Source organism: Talpa occidentalis, unplaced genomic scaffold, assembly GCF_014898055.3.
Source record: "Talpa occidentalis isolate TD23 unplaced genomic scaffold, MPIMG_talOcc4v2.1 talOcc4.7, whole genome shotgun sequence".
Classification (NCBI taxonomy): domain Eukaryota; kingdom Metazoa; phylum Chordata; class Mammalia; order Eulipotyphla; family Talpidae; genus Talpa; species Talpa occidentalis.
Genome location: NW_023605083.1, coordinates 85,189,554 through 85,208,079, shown reverse-complemented (window position 1 = coordinate 85,208,079; position 18,526 = coordinate 85,189,554). Strand labels below are relative to the sequence as shown.

Below are 18,526 nucleotides of genomic sequence, written 5' to 3'. Positions count from 1 at the left end.
AGAAAAATACTGGATGGTCTCACTCATAGCAGGAATCTAGAAAACTTAAATAAGGGACCAGGAAAATGAATAACTATAAGAAAGTGAAAATCAAAATCAACAAAAAACTATGAATCAGAGACACTCTATGGGGGGTGGGGAGTGGAGAGGGGAGGGATTGGGGTCAAAATAAGGGGGTTGCAGTTGTATGGGGAATATAAAAATAAAATTTATTTTAAAAAAATTAAGCTAAGTAATAGCGAAAGTACACATTTCCAACTTATATGATATGGGAACTACTGTGCTTTCAACCTGCCAAGCTAAAAGGCTCTCATCCTCCCCTCTCTTGGGTTGCTTTCTGTTGTCAGAAGCATAATTTCATGAAAAAGGCCCAAAAAAGTCACAAAAGGCTAAGTAGTAGGACATCTGTGCCTAGGATCTATGGAAGTTCACAAAAGCATCCCGCCTGGAAGAGAGAGAGGAAATCTTGTTAGAGCAGGGACTCCAGGGCCAAGTTTGGAAATTCCAAAATCAGTCCAGGAGGAGAGAGAGCACCGCGCAGGAAGAAGAGGAGCTGGGGAAGAGCTGGGGACTAGGCTCGACAGTTTGGACTTGATCCCAAAGGCTCTGAAGAGCTACTGAAGATTTTTTTTTTTTTTTGAGTTAGGCTTTTTTTTTTTTTTAAGATATTTATTCATTTATTTTTTGCATAGAACTGGAGTGTAGGCCAGAGGTGTGGGAGAAGAGAGGATTCACCAGAGAGAGAGTGGGGAACAGGACAGAATGACTGAAATACACTGCTGAGGGGAGCAGTGGGTGAGACAGGAGAGGTCTGCTGTGCCATGTGGATTAGCTCCCAGGCTCTCTGGGATTGAACTCAGGCCATTGTGGCGGGCTGCTGCAGTGGGCCATTGTGGTGATAGTGCTGAGACTTAACCCCTAGGCCACCAGGGAGGCCCCATACTGAAGAATTCTTAAGCAGGAGAATGACATGATCAAAGCTGTGTTTTTGTTCCTGTCTTTCCATTCTGGAAATGGTCTAGAGCAGGGCTGTTCAAGGTGAGTCTAATGACCTGCACTTGCCCATGAGTTGTTTGTTATTCCCAGGGCAAGTACAGAAATTGAGAGTGAGCTTCTGGAATGACCACATTGTGAACCATGGATTCATCTTGTTGAACAGGACAGAGATCAGTGTGTATGTTGTCATCTCAGTAGGGAGCAACATATAGTTCAAGCTCTATAACAGTCATGTGTAGTAGGGCCACAGATGGGTGTGTGGCTGACTGGAAGTCAGTAATACAAAACAAAACTGATCATTACTGATCAGTAATACAAAACAAAACTTGATTACAGACAGCTTGATAATTCTGGCATACAGGGACCAGGATTGGAAGAAAGGAGCCCCGGAAGAAGGCTGCCAATTCTGCAGCAGGACAGATGCAACCTGAACTCAAGCAGGGACAACAGGGATGGAAAGAGGGCGTCAGACCCCAGGGCTATTAAGGAGATCAAATCAACAAGATTCTGGACCTTTTGGATATGACGGGTGGACGAGAATCAAGGATGACTCCCAAGACTCAAGAACTCTACCTGCTTTGAAAAGAATGGCAAGATGTAAAGTAACAGTATACAAGATCTTTGTAAAAGTCAAGCAAAGAGATTTTAAATTCATAACCATTTTCCTTGAGTGCCTTTGAAATAACCATAATGGTAAATTAATGAAATACAGAAAACTAAGTATGCTGGTGGTTAACACTGAGCACTCCTGAGAATTAAGAACATGAAGAAAGAAAACATATCCCACACCAAGCCTACGGTTTCCCCTGAAACAAAATCATGCAGTAAGTTGCTGGGGCTAGCTGGGGCCCCAGAGCCCCAAACTCAATCAGAAAAAAAGAAGTTCCCCCCCCCCCCAATCTGAGGGACTTGTTCATTCCCCACCCCAGCTGCATGCAACACAAAGCCTTCTCTCTCAAATACTTGCTACTATTAAAACAAGGCTTCCTGCCCAAAGGAACAGTGATAAAAAGAGGGTAGGGAGGGGGAAAGAAACAAAGCAAATGAAATCAATGAAGCTCAAGACCCACTGCTTTCCTCTGTACTCTGGCTCACATGCCAACCCAATATCAGTAGATAAATCAATTAGCAAGAGCTGTGGACAGCTGGACAGTCAGGCCTGAGACGCTAACTGGAAGACAAGTATTAAACTTGTAGGGGCTACAAGTCTGAGCAAACCTACCCTACGACATTCCAGAGCTGCACTGGGGGAGAGATTTCTACTGCTCTGGACTGACTGCAATGCATTTCCCACGTGAAAGAAGAGCAGCAAGGCTGCAAACTCCATGCCACCGAGATTGAAGCAGCCGGGATCAGCAGAAGACATGTTTGATCCCAAACCACAAAATGACCATCAAGTAGATGATTGAGCTTTCCCCAAATAGGTGCTTCATCATCTTCAAGTTGTTGCCCTTTCAGATCTCACTGATCTACTGATCTGCTGCTTTTCATTGACAGATAAAGGTATAGAGCTCAGTAAACATGAGCATTATTCTCCTGGCACTTTTAAGGAATGGTACTTTTCTATATTCATTTTTTTAAATTGGTTCATTCTTGTAGGTCTTTCTCTTCCATTATAATCTCTTCTAGGGCAAGTCTTTCAACTACTTCACCATACTCCCTGTAGCTTTATAAAAGTCATTTGTCTGGAAAGTTAAAAAATATTACCTCATAACAGTTTTGCAATTAGGTAATGTGATAGATTCCAAAAGTTCACGCTATAAAATTAACCACTAGATGTTATGATAATTCATTAACAAATAACAGCTAGCACTTTTTGAGCACTTATGATATATGCAAGGCATACATATATATATATATAATCTCATATAGTCTTTACAACAATCTTGTAAGGTAGATGTTACTATCATCTTCATTTTATAAATAAAGAACTAGTGGCACAGAGACGTAGGGTAATTTACACAACGCCACACAGCTAATAAATGGCAGAACCAAGATCTGAACTCAGGCAGATGGACAAGTCTATATTTTTAGCCCCTATACCAGATTGTTTGATTATGCAGAGAAGAAAACTGATATTAAAAAATATATTGCAAATAATGGAATGATGAAAAAAACTGTTTTATGAAAAAAGATTTATTTATGCATACAAGAATTGGGGTATAGGCCAGAGGTGGGGGGGGGTGAGAGGATTCACCAGAGACAGAGTGGGGAACAGAACAGGCAGAGCTACTGAAATACACTGCTGAGGGGAACAGCGGGTGAGACAGGAGAGGTCTGCTGCGCCATGTGGGTCAGCTCCATGGCTGGGGATCGAACTCATGTTGCAGTGGCTGGCCATAGCTTGATAGCATTGTGTCTTTAACCCCTGCATTATCAGGGAGACCCAGGAGAAAGACTCCTAAGGAAAACTGCTCTTGGGCCTCCCCAGTGGCGCAGCAGTTGAGCACTGGGCTGCGAAGCTGCCCGCAGCTTTTGCAGCGCCAGTTCGATCCCCGGTCACCGGCAAGGGTCCCACGTGGCGCGCAGACCTCTCCTGCTGTGCCCGCTGCTCTCCTCAGCAGTGTCCTCCGTCTGTCTGCCTGTTCTGCTCCCTGCTCTGGCTCTGGTGAATTCTCTCACCCTCCCGTGCTTCTGACTGTACCCAGTGCTTGTATAAATAAATAAATAAATCTTAAAAAAGAAAAGAAAAGAAAGGCAACACTAAATAAATAAAGAAAGAAAAGAAAACTGCTCTTATTTAATCAGACTGCTGGGTTTTTTTAGATTGATTCAAGTACTAGAAACATAGAAAGTACAGGAAGCTTATCTTGGCTGGTCCAGGCTCCTTATGTGGAAGGCAGAAAACCCCACTTTTCAAAGTCATGCCCTTTTTACCACCTTGAAAGTGATTAAGAAGAAAAAACAGTGATCTGTCAGTGTTATAGAAATTATTCTCTTAGTGGCTAAGGTATCTAGATTTGAGGGAAGAAAAGTTGAGAGGGAGATGTAAAACTGGGTTAGCAACAAATCTTGCCCTTCCAAAAAAGTGAAAGGGGTTCAGGTGACATCTAGTTCACACTTCTGTTTTACTCTGAGCCAAAAGAACCACCCAGAGCAAGCAGCCTACGTGGAGGACCAGGAGGCTGGACCCACTCCCCCTGGTTGTAGTTGTAACCCTCTTTTAAAAAAATTATGTTCGTTGAGGTAATGCTCTTTTACAACACTCCTATATTTTAGGAATATAGGGTCACACCTCTACAAATGCAAACTGTCTCAACCACACCCACTAGCAAAGCACCAATAATCCTCCACCTCAGAGGGCCCCTCCCCTCTTCCCCTTTTTGCTCCCAGCCCCTCAGTTCTACAGAGTTCAAGGGTTTATTTTGCTGTTTTGTTTTGGTTTTGTCTGTTCCTTTGCTTTTTTGTTCCCTTCCACATGAGTGAAATCATTCAGTATTTACCTTTCTCCTTTTGATTTATTTCACTTAGCATAATCTCCTCCAGTTCCATACGTGTTGTACCAAATGACAAGATTTCCTCTTTTCGTATAGCTGAGTAGGATTCTATTGTATATATAAGCCACATTTTTTTTTACCCTGTTGACACCTGTTGCTAGGCACATAGGTTGTTTCCATAACTTAGCTATTGTAAAAGGCATTACAATGAACACAGAAGTGCATATAGCCCTCTGAATTAGTGTTCTTGTTTTCTTTGGGTAAATACCTTAGAAAGGGGCTGCTGGATCATATGGTAGATCTACTTTTAATGTTTTGGGAAACATCTGTACTATATTCATGGGGGCTGGCCAGTCTACACCCCCACAACAGTTTCCTTTTTTTTTTGTACCTTTGTTGAGATTTGTTTCCAATTATTTTAATATGGGCTACTCTAACAGTGTGAGGTGGGATCTCACTGTGGTTTTGATTTGCATTTCCCTGGTAAGTAATGATGAACATTTTTTCATGTGCCTGTTGGCCATCTGTATGTCTTCTTTGGAAAAGTGTCTACTAAGCTCTTTTGCCCATTTTTTGATTGGGTTGTTTTCTTGTTGTTGAACAGTATGAGTTCTTGGCACATCTTGGATTTTAACCCCTTGTTAGATGCATGATGTGCAAATATTTTCTCCCCTTCAGTAGGGTGTATTTTTGTTTTAATAATAGTTCTTTTGCTGTGCAGAAGATTTTTTTTAAAAATATCCACAAGGGCAGGTTTATATATAAGAAAAGGGAAAGGAAAGAAAAGGAGAAGCCAGGCCCAAGTAGGTGGGGCTCTCCTCTTATCCAGGTTCACACCCTCAGACACAATGGCAGGAAGAGCTGCCCCTGAAAGGTACTGGTTTGTTAAAGGAGACAACTGCATAGTCACAGGTGGGCAGTCTTGGGAGTAGAGCTGCCTCTGCTGCTTTGCAAAAGGATAAGGTTGGTGAAGAGTCATAGGAGTGCAGGAGAACTGCCTATGCAGATTTTTAATTTGATGTAGTTTATTAATTCTTGCTTTTATTTCCCTGGCTAGTGTAGTCAAGTCCCTAAAGACATCACTGAAGCCAATGTCATGGAGTATTCTAGCTATGTTTTCTTCTATGTATTTTGTGGTTTCAGGTCTTACACACAAGTCTTTGATCTATTTTGAATTAATTTTTCTTTATGGTGTGAGATAATGGTCTAACTCATTCTTTTCATTCTTTTTTTTTTTTAATTTTTAATTTTTTTTTTAATTTTTTCTAGAGGCATGTTTATTTATTTATTTATTTGTTTGTTTTTGTTTATACATGCACTGGGTACAGTCAGAAGCGCGGGAGGGTGAGAGAATTCACCAGAGCAAGAGCGGGGAGCAGAGCAGGCAGAAGGACCGAAGCACACTGCTGAGGGGAGCAGCGGGCGGCAGGAGAGGTCTGCGCACCATGTGGGACCCTCCTCCGGTGGCCGGGGAGCAGCCGGGAATCGAACCGGCACCGCAGAGGCCGCGGGCAGCCTCGCAACCCAGCGCTCAACAGCTGCGCCACCGGGGAGGCCCTTCATTCTTTTTTTTTTTTTTTTTTTTTTTAAAAAGAGCAGGTTTAGGCCCTCCCTGGTGGCGCAAGGGGTTAAGAGGCAACCTATGAAGCTATCTGCAGCCACTGCAGCATGAGTTCGATCCCAGGCCAGGGAGCTACCCACATGGCACAGCAGACCTCGCTCCCCTCAGCAGCTCCCCTCAGCAGTGTATTTCAGCCAATCTGCTTGTTCTGTTCCCTACTCTGTCTCTGGTGAGACCTCTCATCTCCCACACCTCTGGCCTGTACCCCAGTTCTTGTATACATAAATAAATAAATCTTCGGGCCTCCCCTGGTGGCGCAGCGGTTGAGCGCTGGGTTGCAAGGCTGCCCGCAGCCTCTGCAGCGCCAGTTCGCTCTCCAGCCACCGGCAAGGGTCCCACCAAAAATAAATAAATAAATAAATAAATCTTCAAAAAAAAAAAAAAATGAAGAGCACATTTATTAGGGAATGGGACAAAAGAGTAAAGTACACTTGCATAGACACAGGCGGGCAGGAAGAGCTGTCCCAAAAGGGAGAGGTTTGCTGAGAGAGCCCTGCATGGTCGCAGGCAGGTCACCTTGAGGAGAGCTGCCTCCACTGAGGGAGGTCAGTAAAGAGAAGCCTCGGCATGTAGCAGGTCACGGGCAAGCAGGAAGGCTGCTGCCTGGTAGAGGGACAAAGAGCTGATGAAAAGGAGCATATGCATATCTTTTCATTCTTTTGTATGTGGTTGTCCAGTTTTACCACAATTTGTATGGAACCACAAAAGACCCCAAATAGCCAAAGCAATGCAGAGCACAGATTTAATACAAAGAATGTATAACTCAGTGATAGCCAGATGGAAGAGATGCACAGGGCAAGGTATGGGGAAAGACCTGGCGCTTCCAACCTCTGTCCAAGGGCACCATTCTCCACAAAACTTTGTATGTTCACCAACCCAGAAGCTCCTAGACCAGAGTCCTCTCACTCGACCACTCTCCCACCCAACTTTCTCTCTGTTTCTATCAGGCAGGAAGTTCTACGACTGAGCCAGACCCCAGCAAACCTGTCGAGAGCAAGAGCAGTGAGTAGTCCTGTGTCCTTTGATGTCCACACACCCACACTGACCAAATGTTTTCCATCGGGCATCCAGTCCAGACAAAGCTGAGACCTGTGGCTTTCAAACCAAAATCAGTGCTCGCCTGTATAATGTTGAAGCAGATCCTGGAGGTCAACCCTCCAGTATTGACAGCTAAGGAATCTAAAGGGATAGAGCAAATCTTGAAAGTTCAAATTTTCACTACTTTCCAACTATTCGCTCCAGAAATCTGAAAAATGTCCACAACAAACCAAACCTATTTATTAAAAAAATAAAAAGAAGTCTAACTGCCTTAACTTCAGGATTATATGTTTCCTGACAAAACTGTTCTTATAAATGCTCTCAAAGTTCTATTATCATATAATTATAATTTCTACACAGCTATTTATACGTGTGTGTTTGGAAGCCAAAAATTGAAGCTTCAATTACTTCTATACCTACCACTAAAACAAGCAGAAACAGGACAACTTTCCATAAAGAACTCATTTTAAAGATTCTGGAATCCTTTTATTTGATGTCTTCTCACAGCTCCTATCAAGGTAAGAGGAGTAGGGCAAAATGCAGGCTTAACATATATAGTCATCCCCAGACTTTTTCACTATATAGAGGGGGAAATTAATAAAAGAAGAAAAAAAAATACCACACAGCATTTTCTTTTCTCACCATAATTTTTCAATTTTCTTTAGAGAAATGCCAGCCAATAACTAATTTGAACCATATCCTTTGTTATCCCAAAGGGAAGAAGTACACAATGGCTTTAAAAAGCAAATGTTAATGAGAACTTAGTTAAAAAAAAAAAAAAAAAAAAAAAAAAAAAAAAAGGTAAGTGGAACTTTGGTTTCCCTTTAGCATAAAACAAAATTCTCTTCTTTAAGGCTGTTTGTATGGGTGGTGTAACAACATGGACAGAGTCCATTAACAAGAAAGTAAGTGTCCAGCCAGTGAGCCCACTTCAGTCCACCCCTTGAACTAGGGGTGTCCTGGGTGTTTCACTGTTCTGCTCATGAATTGATATCACAAGCTTATAGACTTCTAAGCACCTCAATTTCAAACACAAGAGACAAAAATGCAAAGTTACAGAAAAGGAATTTGAGCTACATCTTCTTGGTTTGGAGGAGGAAAATAATTCCTTTCAGACTAAGTACAGAGCTTTTACAATTTCCAAGAGTGTGTTTTCCATAAGAAACACAGCTGGGGCCTCCCTGGTAGCGCAAGAAGTTAAGCACCGCCCTATGAAGGGGTCCACAGCCTCTACAGCTCAAGTTCGATCCCCTGCCCGCCCGCCAGGGAGCAAGCCACATAGCAAGCCACATAGTGCAGCAGACCTCTCCTGGCTAGCCCGCTGCTCCCCTCAACAGTGTGCTTCAGTCAATCTGCCTGTTCTGTTCCCAGCTCTGTCTCTGATGAATCCTCTCACCCCCCAACCCCCCTGCATCTTTGACCTGTGTCTCAGCTCTTGTATGCATAAATAATCTTTTTTTTTTTAAAGAAGCACAGCTGGTGTCTTTTTTACCTAGTATAGTACCACAAGTAAATGTTTCTAGGATCAGTTTTTTTTTAAGATTTATTTTATTTATTTATGCATATAAGAGGTGGGGTGTAGGCCAGAGGTATGGAGGGGTGAGAGAGGATTCACTAGAGACAGATTGGGGAGCAGAACAGGCAGATCTACTGAGATACGCTGCTGAGAGAGCAGCAGAGAGACAGGAGAGGTCTGCTGTGCCATGTGGGTAGCTCCCTGGCCGGGGATCAAACTCAGGCCAGGCCATGGCGGTGATAGCTTGATGGTGCTGAGACTTTAACCCCTGCACCACCAGGGAGGCCCCTAGGATCAGATCTTGAGTTGCCTATTCATCAACATCTAGGAGTAGAAACCACCAGCTTGAAAACTGAACTTGTTTTAAAGAACAAAGTGAACTATGTGATATGACTTCGAAACATTGAGCAAAAAACAAATATTTAAGATGCTATCATATCATATTGGGCATGTGCAGCATTTTGAACTGTATTTTCAAATGAGTATCTGAGCTGTGTGACGCAGGCTTTCATCCTGAAGGAATTAGCAGGTGCAGGCTAGGGCCACAGAACACCTTTGTTCATGCAAAGGGACTGGTCAGGGCACAGAGAACAGGCATGACCTATATCAGATCAAGCCATCTCTTTTTTTGAGGAAAAGAATTAAGTATTTGCAAAACATCTCATTTTGCTCCACATTTTTACTATCAGCAAATTAATTTACCTTACTGTGAAAAACACAACAGGCTCTCAGCCTATACCATTTTACCATCATTACAAATCTTTTTAAAAGCTAGAAAACGTGTATTACCCAATAAGGACAGTAATTTACACAGACTTTGGTGTATACAATAAAAACTTCCCACAACAATGAAAATGTTTTTGGATAAATCACTTTCTGACAGTATTCTTCCCACCAAGGAAAACAAAGGATTCCCATGTTTTAAAAGCAAAAAAGGATTGGCCTTTCTTATTCATGCACTATCAAGCATATACATCAAATATGGGCAAAATCACCTAAAAGGTGGTTAAAATTCTAAGTTTTGCCTCTTAATGGCTAGTGAGCTCATGTTTTTCCATGTCAAACTTACAAACTCTATTTGTTACGCTGTATTTCATACTTGAAATCCCAAGTCTGCACCTTAGACTGCTAGGGGATGGATGATTTACTTGAGACATCTGGGGTCACAGTATAAGCCTTTTGCTCTCACAAAATCTAAAGCATGCTTCTCAACAAGATTCTGTACACATAAAAGAAACACATGGTATGTCTTCACCATCCTCCCTGGAGGAGCCTAAACATCTCCAGAAGAGCCCTTCTCCCTTCCAATCCATAAACCGCGATTCTCCTCAGAAAGAGAAGGGGCTGGATTCACAAGCTGCATCAGGCACACTAAGCAGGAGAGTTCCAAAACTTTTTCTGTTTCAACTCATGACAAAATTGCCTGAGTTTTATTAAAACAATAGACACAGGCAAAAACCCAGACCACTCCCTAGGTGGGTCATTTCAGCGACAAGCTAGAAGCAATAAGTTGGCATTGAAATATCAGTTTCCCTTAAGAGTCCTCATTCTGGTCAATCTGCGCCTTTGGGGTCAGTTCAGCATTAAACTCGAAGCATGCGCAGGCAACGGTGAGGTGACCCACCAGCAACCAAGATGTGCAAGGACGGGGCTGTTCCTGTGCCTGGGCGGCATCTGGGGAGGACAGCTGGACAGCAAGACAATGAAACGCTCCCCGGTGGCCACTAATTCAGCAAGGGAGGGGGAGAGGCGGCGGGAAGAAGGGGAGACGAGCGAGCGCTCCTCACGCCCAAAGCTCCTGTCAGTGACCGCCTCCCCCGGGCGCGGGGCGCGGGGCGCGCGGACCACGGCCTCGGCCTCGGGGTCCGCGGCCACACGGAAGGGAGCCCCCAGAACGCTGATTTTTCCTCCAAAGAAAGGAAACTTCCTGGCGTGGGCATTGTGGGTAGGGGGCCAGCGCCTCCCCCACCCACCACAGGTATCCGCGCGGAGTCCCGCGGCTGAAGGGAGGAAGTGGCCCCTCCCTGCGCCTCAGGAAGGGGTGGGGGTCACGGAATGGGGACCCCGAAGAGCAGCCACCCCGTAAGAGAGGCTCCCCAAGATGTGGGCACTGGGCTCTCGACTCCTCCGGCCACGAGCCTGGTCCCGGGGCGCCGGGGTGTCAAACTTAGCCCCGCCAGCGCGGCCTGGCAGCGCCCCTGGGGAGTGGTCTCGAGGCCCAGCCCGGAGGGGTCCTGGGCGGGCGGGCGGGCGGGGGCGGGGGACAGTGAGGGGCAGGAAGGGGAGCGCCCGCAGAGACCGAGGCGGGGGCCGAGGAGGCCGCGGGAGCGCGGGCGGGCGGCGCTGAGGACCGGCTCCCGGGAGCGCGCGGGCTGCTCGGCCAAGTGGGGGGCGCCGACGAGGCCCTCGCCGCTCACCTTCCTGTGCTTCTCCTTGTAGGGCAGCGCCAGCCACGGCATGTCCCGCACGAAGTCCTGCCACTGCCGCTGGTCCTGGTCCGAGGACACGAAGACGATCTCCAGGCGGCGCCGCGGGTCGGGCTCGGCGGCCGCCCCGGCCCCCGGCCCCGGCCCGGCCCCGGCCCCCGGCCCCGCCGCCGCGTCCCCCAGCAGGCGGCCGTAGAAGGCGGCCAGGCTGGCGCTGAGCTGCGCGCAGGGGGCGCTCAGGCTGCAGCCGAAGTAGAGCCCGAGCAGCGAGATGCCGCGGGCGCTCAGCGAGTGCACGTCCACCTCCTCGCCGCCGCCCGTCACCAGCTTCTCGCCCAGCAGCTCCTCCAGGAAGCCCGACATCCTGGCCCGCCGCAGCCCGGGCACGCGGGTGGGCAGGCGTTGGCGACCCGGCTCCTGGGTCCCCGCGGCGGGCGGAGGCGGCAGCGGCGGCGGCGGCGAGCGCGGGTGAGCGAGAGCCCCGCCCCGGCCGCCCTCGCCACGCCCCGGCCGCCCTCGCCACGCCCCCGGCCGCCCTCGCCCGCCCCCGGCCCTCGCCACGCCCCTCGCCGGCCGTCCCGGGCCGCGCTGGCCGCTGCCCTGCTGGCCGCTGCCGCCCGCGCCGGGGACGCGGGCTTCCGCCGCGTGGCTGCGGCGCTCGGGGAACGGCGTGGCGAGGAGCCCGCCGCAAACGCTCCTCTCTGACGGGAAAGCCCGGGCCTCAGGGGAGAAAGGAGAAGGGCCCTGGGGCCCGCCTTTCCGAAGAGAGCGCGCTCCCCGGGCTGGACTGGGCTCACCCCGCCCTCCATTTCCTCTCCGCTCTCGAGTTCTGTTAAATCCTCTCCAGACTTCTCCAGAGATGCCCACACGTCGCCCGCACGCGTTCTCTTACCCTTTCGTGTCCCTCCCCTGTCTCTCTTTCACGCTGTGCAAGCCCTTAGGCCATTTCATACCGGACTCACCTCTCCTAACGCTTATGGGAGTTCACGGTCTCCACGCAGCTATCACTGTCTCAGGGCAGGTCTTGCTGGACCCTTTTTTTCCTGTTCTGTGTTCACTACTGTGAAAGGACTGGAGGGCGCCACCTCCTATATTTCCTCTAGCTCAATCTGTTACTATGCACTTTAAAAAAAATATTTATTTTGGGCCTCCCCTGGTGGTGCAGCGGTTGAGGGCTGGGCTGCGAAGCTGCCTGCAGCCTCTGCAACACCGGTTCGATCCCCGGCCGCCGGCGAGGGTCCCGCATGGCGCGCAGACCTCTCCTGCCGCCCGCTGCTCCCCTCAGCAGTGTACTTCTGTCCTTCTGCCTGCTCTGCTCCCCGCTCTGGCTCTGGTGAATTCTCTCACTCTCCCGCACTTCTGACTGTACCCAGTGCTTGTATAAATAAATAAATAAATATTTAAAAAAAAATATTTATTTAGGCATACAAGAGCTGGGGTACAGGCCAGAGGGGTGGGGGGTGAGAGGATTCACCAGAGACAGAGTGGGGAACAGAACAGGCGGACTGACTGAAATACACTGCTGAGGGGAGCAGTGGGCGAGTCAGGAGAGATCTGCTGCACCATGTGGGATAGCTCCCAGCCAGGCGGGATGGAACTCAGGATGCAGTGGCTGTGGATAGCTTCATAGTGCTGAGACTTAACCCCTTGCATCACCAGGGTGGCCCTTACTATGCATTCTTGAGGGAATCCATACATACTGACATGTTAGGTCACAGGTCATGCTGTGGGAATTCAGTCCACTGCACACAGGGCTATTTCCACTAGCGAGTGGTTTCTCTAGCATCCATCAAAGGTGTGGAGATGGCTGCAGAGAGAATCTGGTGGGTTGCGAATTTGGGGACATAGTGAAAATATTATTAGTGGCAACAGATGCCGCAGAATCTCTAAATCAGTGCTGGCTGCTCTCCTGAATCGTTTCATAGCTTATAAAAGTCTTCAGAAAGTTAAAAATTCTAGGGATTTTTTTTCTTTTTCTTTTTATTTTTGCCAGCAAGCAAGATGTTATCCTATGCTTGGAGAAAACCTGGATTAAAGAGGAGGTTTGTGGCCACACACAAACACACACAATGTGTGCCATGCTTACCCGCAATAGTGGGCCTAACTTGTATGGCAGCTCAGCTATCACCAACCAAGTGGTAGCAAAAGTCACCCCTCTTACCGCCCTCCACCCGCCATTTGGAAGCTATTTTTTGGATATCTAGCGCCATCTAATGGAAAGATTGAGAAAGAAAATAAGATCTTTCCAGAGCCCAATATATGAAAAGAGATGGCAGCCAAGCAGAATATTTTTGTTATTTTATGGCGGCTTTCCACACACACAAATCACAGCACACTTTACACGAGTTCGTTTAAGCCTCAGACTATAGCCGCAAGTTTTTGGCACAAACAAAAAATTTCATGCCTAAGGTTCTCAATTTCCCTAGGCTAGAACAAAGAATTGTACTAGTTTTCAGCTCAGTGAAATACTACATAAAACAGGTGAAATTGGCTAAGGTGGAAGCCAGGGGTGGATTGGCAATCTTTAAGAATTATATTCACTTTCTTGGTTTCCCCCTAATATTGCTGCTCATTTCACAAGAGGGATCTTTGGATTGAGGACTGCCTTTAAGCTGGCAGGAACCCTGTAACAAAGGCAAATTCCAAGCTAAATCTTAGTGTCATGCCAAACTTCTGTGCGACTTCAGGGCGAGACCATTATTATAAAACACAAGTATCACTTTTAGTGAAAACATCTTAAAGTTATTAATATAAAAGACATTAGGTGTTTTTAAACATTCTGAAAATGGGTTAAAATTCTTTATCTCCTTATCCAAATCACACTTGAAATTCCTATAGATGGGTAATATTAGGCACCATGAAAGCATGTGAGACAAATAGTGTTACACTCTGACATTTTCAAATGAACACCGAAGAAATGGAAAAGGGCAATAAGCATTTACATCCTATGGGAGCCAAAGGATGAAGTATCAATATTTGGTGTGAAGATAGCTGCAGAGAGAATTTGGGGAAGCATTTTGGGGAAATAGTGAGGTCGTTATTAGAGTACTTAACTTTGGTATACTAGGTACACGTCTGATATAAAGAGGTGGTTTGTTCAAGCATTTTACTTTTATTATTTTACAGGAAAGCACTTTCCACTGGAGTGTGTCCAAACCAGCATCTGGCACCTGGGAAAGTGAGAGTTCGAACATACTGCACATGAAATATAAATAAAATTCAGAGAATTGTTGGTACAGCAGGGCTTGGTTAGAAGCCAAATATCGCAGCTGCCTTCTAAAGGGGTGTGGAAAGAGGGGATTTGCAATGGAAATGATTCCAAAATCATAATTCTAGTGGGTGTTTGTTACAAGAAGAAACCAAGGAGACTCATTTGAGTTCCTGTAAAGAATAGCCAACATCCCTTTGGCTTGCAAAAAGCACTTTCTTTGCTTATGCAGTTCAAGAGACCCACTTAGAGGAAATGTACCTACTGGTATTTAGTTATGTTACATGAATTGACTGGATATTCTGAAAATTATTGTTTTAAAATATGTACTAAGGAGTTACAATACGTCTGACATTGTACAGAACTACACATTACAGACTTTTTCTTTTGGGAAATTGCATTCTAAGGCACATGATGTCACACAAAACATGCACAGAACAATTATTTGTCTGTCACATTTAAGATTCATAAATCACATTCATTGGTCTTCAGATATAATAGGGTACATGCACAAAAATGTATGTGTACAAATATTTATTGATACACTGGTGAAATTAGAAAAAGACTAGCACATTGGAAGGAGCCCAATTGTGTGTCAACGAGGGTGATTAAATTATGACACATTCACTACTTGTAAGACATCAGTGCCCTATTATCCATGATTTTCCTTTCTGTGGTTTTAATTATCTGCAGTCAACCAATGTTTGAACATATTAGACAATAAGATATTCTGAGAGAAAGAAACCAACAGTTCATGATGGACAGCTCAGGTGTAATAGTCTTCGGTGGCCCATGGTTAAGCATTCAGTCTCTATCAATACCTTATAGCAGGGGCCTCCTCAGTGGCCTAGGAGTTAAGTCTCAGTGCTATCACCTCAACGGCCTGAGTTCGATCCCTGGCCAGGGAGCTGACCCACATGACGCAGCAGACCTCTCCTGTCTGCCCCTGTTCCCCTCAGCAGTGTATTTCAGTCAGTCTGCCTGTTCTGTTCCCCACGCTGTCTCTGGTGAATCCTCTCACCCCCTGCACCTCTGGCCTACACCCCAGCTCTTGTATGCATAAATAAATAAATCTTTAAAAAATAAAAAGCTAGGGCCTCCCCGGTGGCGCAGCGGTTGAGCGCTGGGTTGCGAAGCTGCCCGCAGCCTCTGCAGCACCGGTTCGATTCCCGGCTGCTCCCCGGCCACCGGAGGAGGGTCCCACATGGCGCGCAGACCTCTCCTGCCGCCCGCTGCTCCCCTCAGCAGTGTACTTCAGTCCTTCTGCCTGCTCTGCTCCCCGCTCTGGCTCTGGTGAATTCTCTCACTCTCCCGTGCTTCTGACTGTACCCAGTGCTTGTATAAATAAATAAATTAATTAATTAAAAAAAAAACAAAATAAATCTTAAAAAAAAAAAAGATTTAAAAAAATAAAAATAAAAAAATAAAATAAAAAATAAAAAGCTAATCTGTGACAGCTGCACTGGTAAGAGAAGTTGCATGACAGAGAGGTAAGTGAAGCAAAATTTGGAGGTGAGATCAGACAAGAATCAAGATGAAGGAAGGGAAAGAGCATATTGTCCTCACTTTTTTGTTTTTTGTTTTTTAAAGAGGGGGAGATATTTTATTTTATTTATTGATTGATTAAGATTTATTTATTTATACAAGCACTGGGGTACAGGCCAGAGGTGCCGGAGGGTGAGAGAATTCACCAGGGACAGAGCAGGGAGCAGAATAGGCAGAAGGACGCAAGTACACTGCTGAGGGGAGCAGTGGGCGAGACAGGAGAGGTCTGCCTGGCCATATGGGAATCTCCCTGGCTGGCCAGGAATAGAACCGGCGCTGCAGAGGTTGGGGACAGCTCCACAGCACTGCACTCAACCCGCTGTGCCACCGGGGAGGCCCCGTCCTCACTGTTTATAGCAGAAGTGTGATGCTTATCTTTCTGACACTAACTTAATGTATAACTTTGAGGAGTCGCATTATTGTTCTTTTCATTGCTCATTGCCTCCCTCAGCTGAGCAGGAGTCCAGTGACAGGTGACTCAGCTTGGCTAAGTGAAGAAATCATAACAACTGCAGAACTCCACCTGTCTGCCTGAACAATGGCCCCAGGAAAGCTGCACTCCCTCCAAGCTGCTCCTAGAAGTTTATTCTCAACCCAGCAGACGTCTAGGCCTCTGTTGTTCAGCTCTTAGAGTAATATCAGTGCATGCAGAGCCCAGGGTCTGGGGAGGTTGGTGAGTGAGGAAGGGATCATGGATGGTTTTTTGCCTAGAGGCAAAAGCAAAGCACAGAGATGATCTGGCCTATGTCAGTCCTCTGCTTGGCAAACACTCCCAGAGTTTACTCAGCAGGCTCCAGCTCCAAGTAGGGTCTCTGTGGCAGAGATGCCATCTGTGTTGCTGCTGTGTCACCCTGGCAAGTTGAGCTCCTCACTTTGGAGCTAAACAAATGAGTAGGAAGGAATCAGTGACCTTTTTTTTTTTTTCCTTTCACAAAACATTGGCAATTACAAGTTATAATAAATTAGTAGAAATTCTTGAACTTCAGCACTTTGAGCAAGTGAAACATGCTTTAAGGATAGAGATGAAAGTGGTGGTTTTACATTTCCCTTCTCTGGCCTGCTGCCACCCTCTCAGAAGACCCTGCTCCATGATGTACTCCAGGCTACAGGTAACTGAACAGTTATTCCCCATCTCAATGGAGCTATGAGTGGCATGAACCTCCTAACAGTGAGAGGTGACTGCAGAAGATGTAGACCAGTGGGTCTGAAATGCAAATGCAATACAGGTCTTGATGATTCAGATGTTCTAGTCCCAGAAATCAAGAGTTTATTCTCTCCAGGTGCTTCTGATGCACCCTAGAAGCTGGGCTACCACCCATGTAGACAGATGGTATTGGGCAGCATCACGACTAAGCCTCCTTAGGTCCAGCAAATCCAGCCCCCTAACATGCCAAGACTCCCCCCGAACACACACACACACACACACACACAAATATGATTAGATTTTGCTAATAAATGTATCAGAGGTAGAGAGAAGTAAGCTGCAGTGCCTCACAAGTGCACAAGAGCTTGTCCAAAGTCAACTCCTGCCCCTTAAATCCCAAGAGTCTATGACTAGAAGCTCCCATACACTCTGCTTTACCTGAGTCTTCTACCTTCAGAAATGCCTTGATTCACCCATCTGCTACCCTTTCCAGACAATAAATGTCCTCTGGTGGGGTACTGACTTCCAAGAGGAAAGCCAAGAGCCGCTCTGCCTCCTACCTAAGAAAGTGTGACTAAGAAAAGTGCAAATGTGTCCAGTGCCACCAAGTAGTGTGTTCCACCTCTGGGCTCAGGGCAAAGAATTCTAAAATTATGTCAAGACCAGCGCACAGTAGGGACTCATTAGTAGCACCATTTGTTCTCTGGTTCCCCAGGAACCCCGACAATAAGGACGCTTAGCTGCCTGTCACCACGACCTCAGACACATCTGTGAGGCCGCAGGCCATGCTCTCTGGCTGAAAATCGTCTCCAGAGGCCAAGTAAATTGAATGGCCACTGTTTACTCAGAGGAGCCTTTTCTCTTTTTGACTGAGTCTCTGGCCCAAGCAGCTGGACATTTACTACAGCCTCCAGGTGAGAAGCAAGAAGTGTGCTTAAAAGCCCTGCAGGGGTCCACATTTTGTTCACAAAGGGAGTCCAAAATGATGCCATCAATGTGAGAGCCCCTCTTCTTACCGATGAGTAGAGAGCACTCAACATTCCCAAGATTTTCATAGATATTTATCAGCAGTTCATGCACCACATTTCTATCTGATTACTAGAATCCTTAGCAAGGGGAAAGTGTTCGTGGTTTTAAAACTGGCTGTAGTGAATAGTGAATGGTTTGCTGGTAAATGTGAAACAACAATAACAACAAAAAAGCCCTGACTTACAGCATCTGCTAATTTCTGTGGTGCAGTGTTCCGATAATGGCCAATTGCAGGCTGCCAACAAGATGTCACTGATCGCAGAACTGGGAAGAAAAAAGCATAGTGGTTCACCATTACACAGCATTTCTATCTATCGTACAGATACAATAGCTGCAAATAATGCCAGGAGCATGGGTAATAACAAAATGTAGTAAAACAAGTATGAGGTGATGAGTCTTGATGAGTACTTGTTACCTTTGTTTTAAATCCTCTCACCCCTTGGATCTCTGGCCTGAACCCCAGCTCTTGTACATAAATAAATCATTTTAAAAAATGCAATTTAGGGGCCTCCCTGATGGCCTAGGGGTTAAGTCTCAGCCCTATCACCGCTATGGCCTGAGTTTAA

General features: G+C 46.3%; 1 protein-coding gene across 1 annotated transcript in view; it reads right to left on the bottom strand.

The window, feature by feature from the left end:
• The window catches only part of NXN (nucleoredoxin), a 191,505-nt gene extending 180,046 nt beyond the window's left edge, over positions 1-11,459 (bottom strand). The window contains exon 1 of the mRNA XM_054689030.1: positions 11,026-11,459. Coding sequence (XP_054545005.1) covers positions 11,026-11,397 — 372 coding nt within the window. The 5' untranslated portion in view covers positions 11,398-11,459. The remainder of the gene's footprint in view (positions 1-11,025) is intronic.
• Between the last annotated feature and the right edge of the window lie 7,067 nt (positions 11,460-18,526).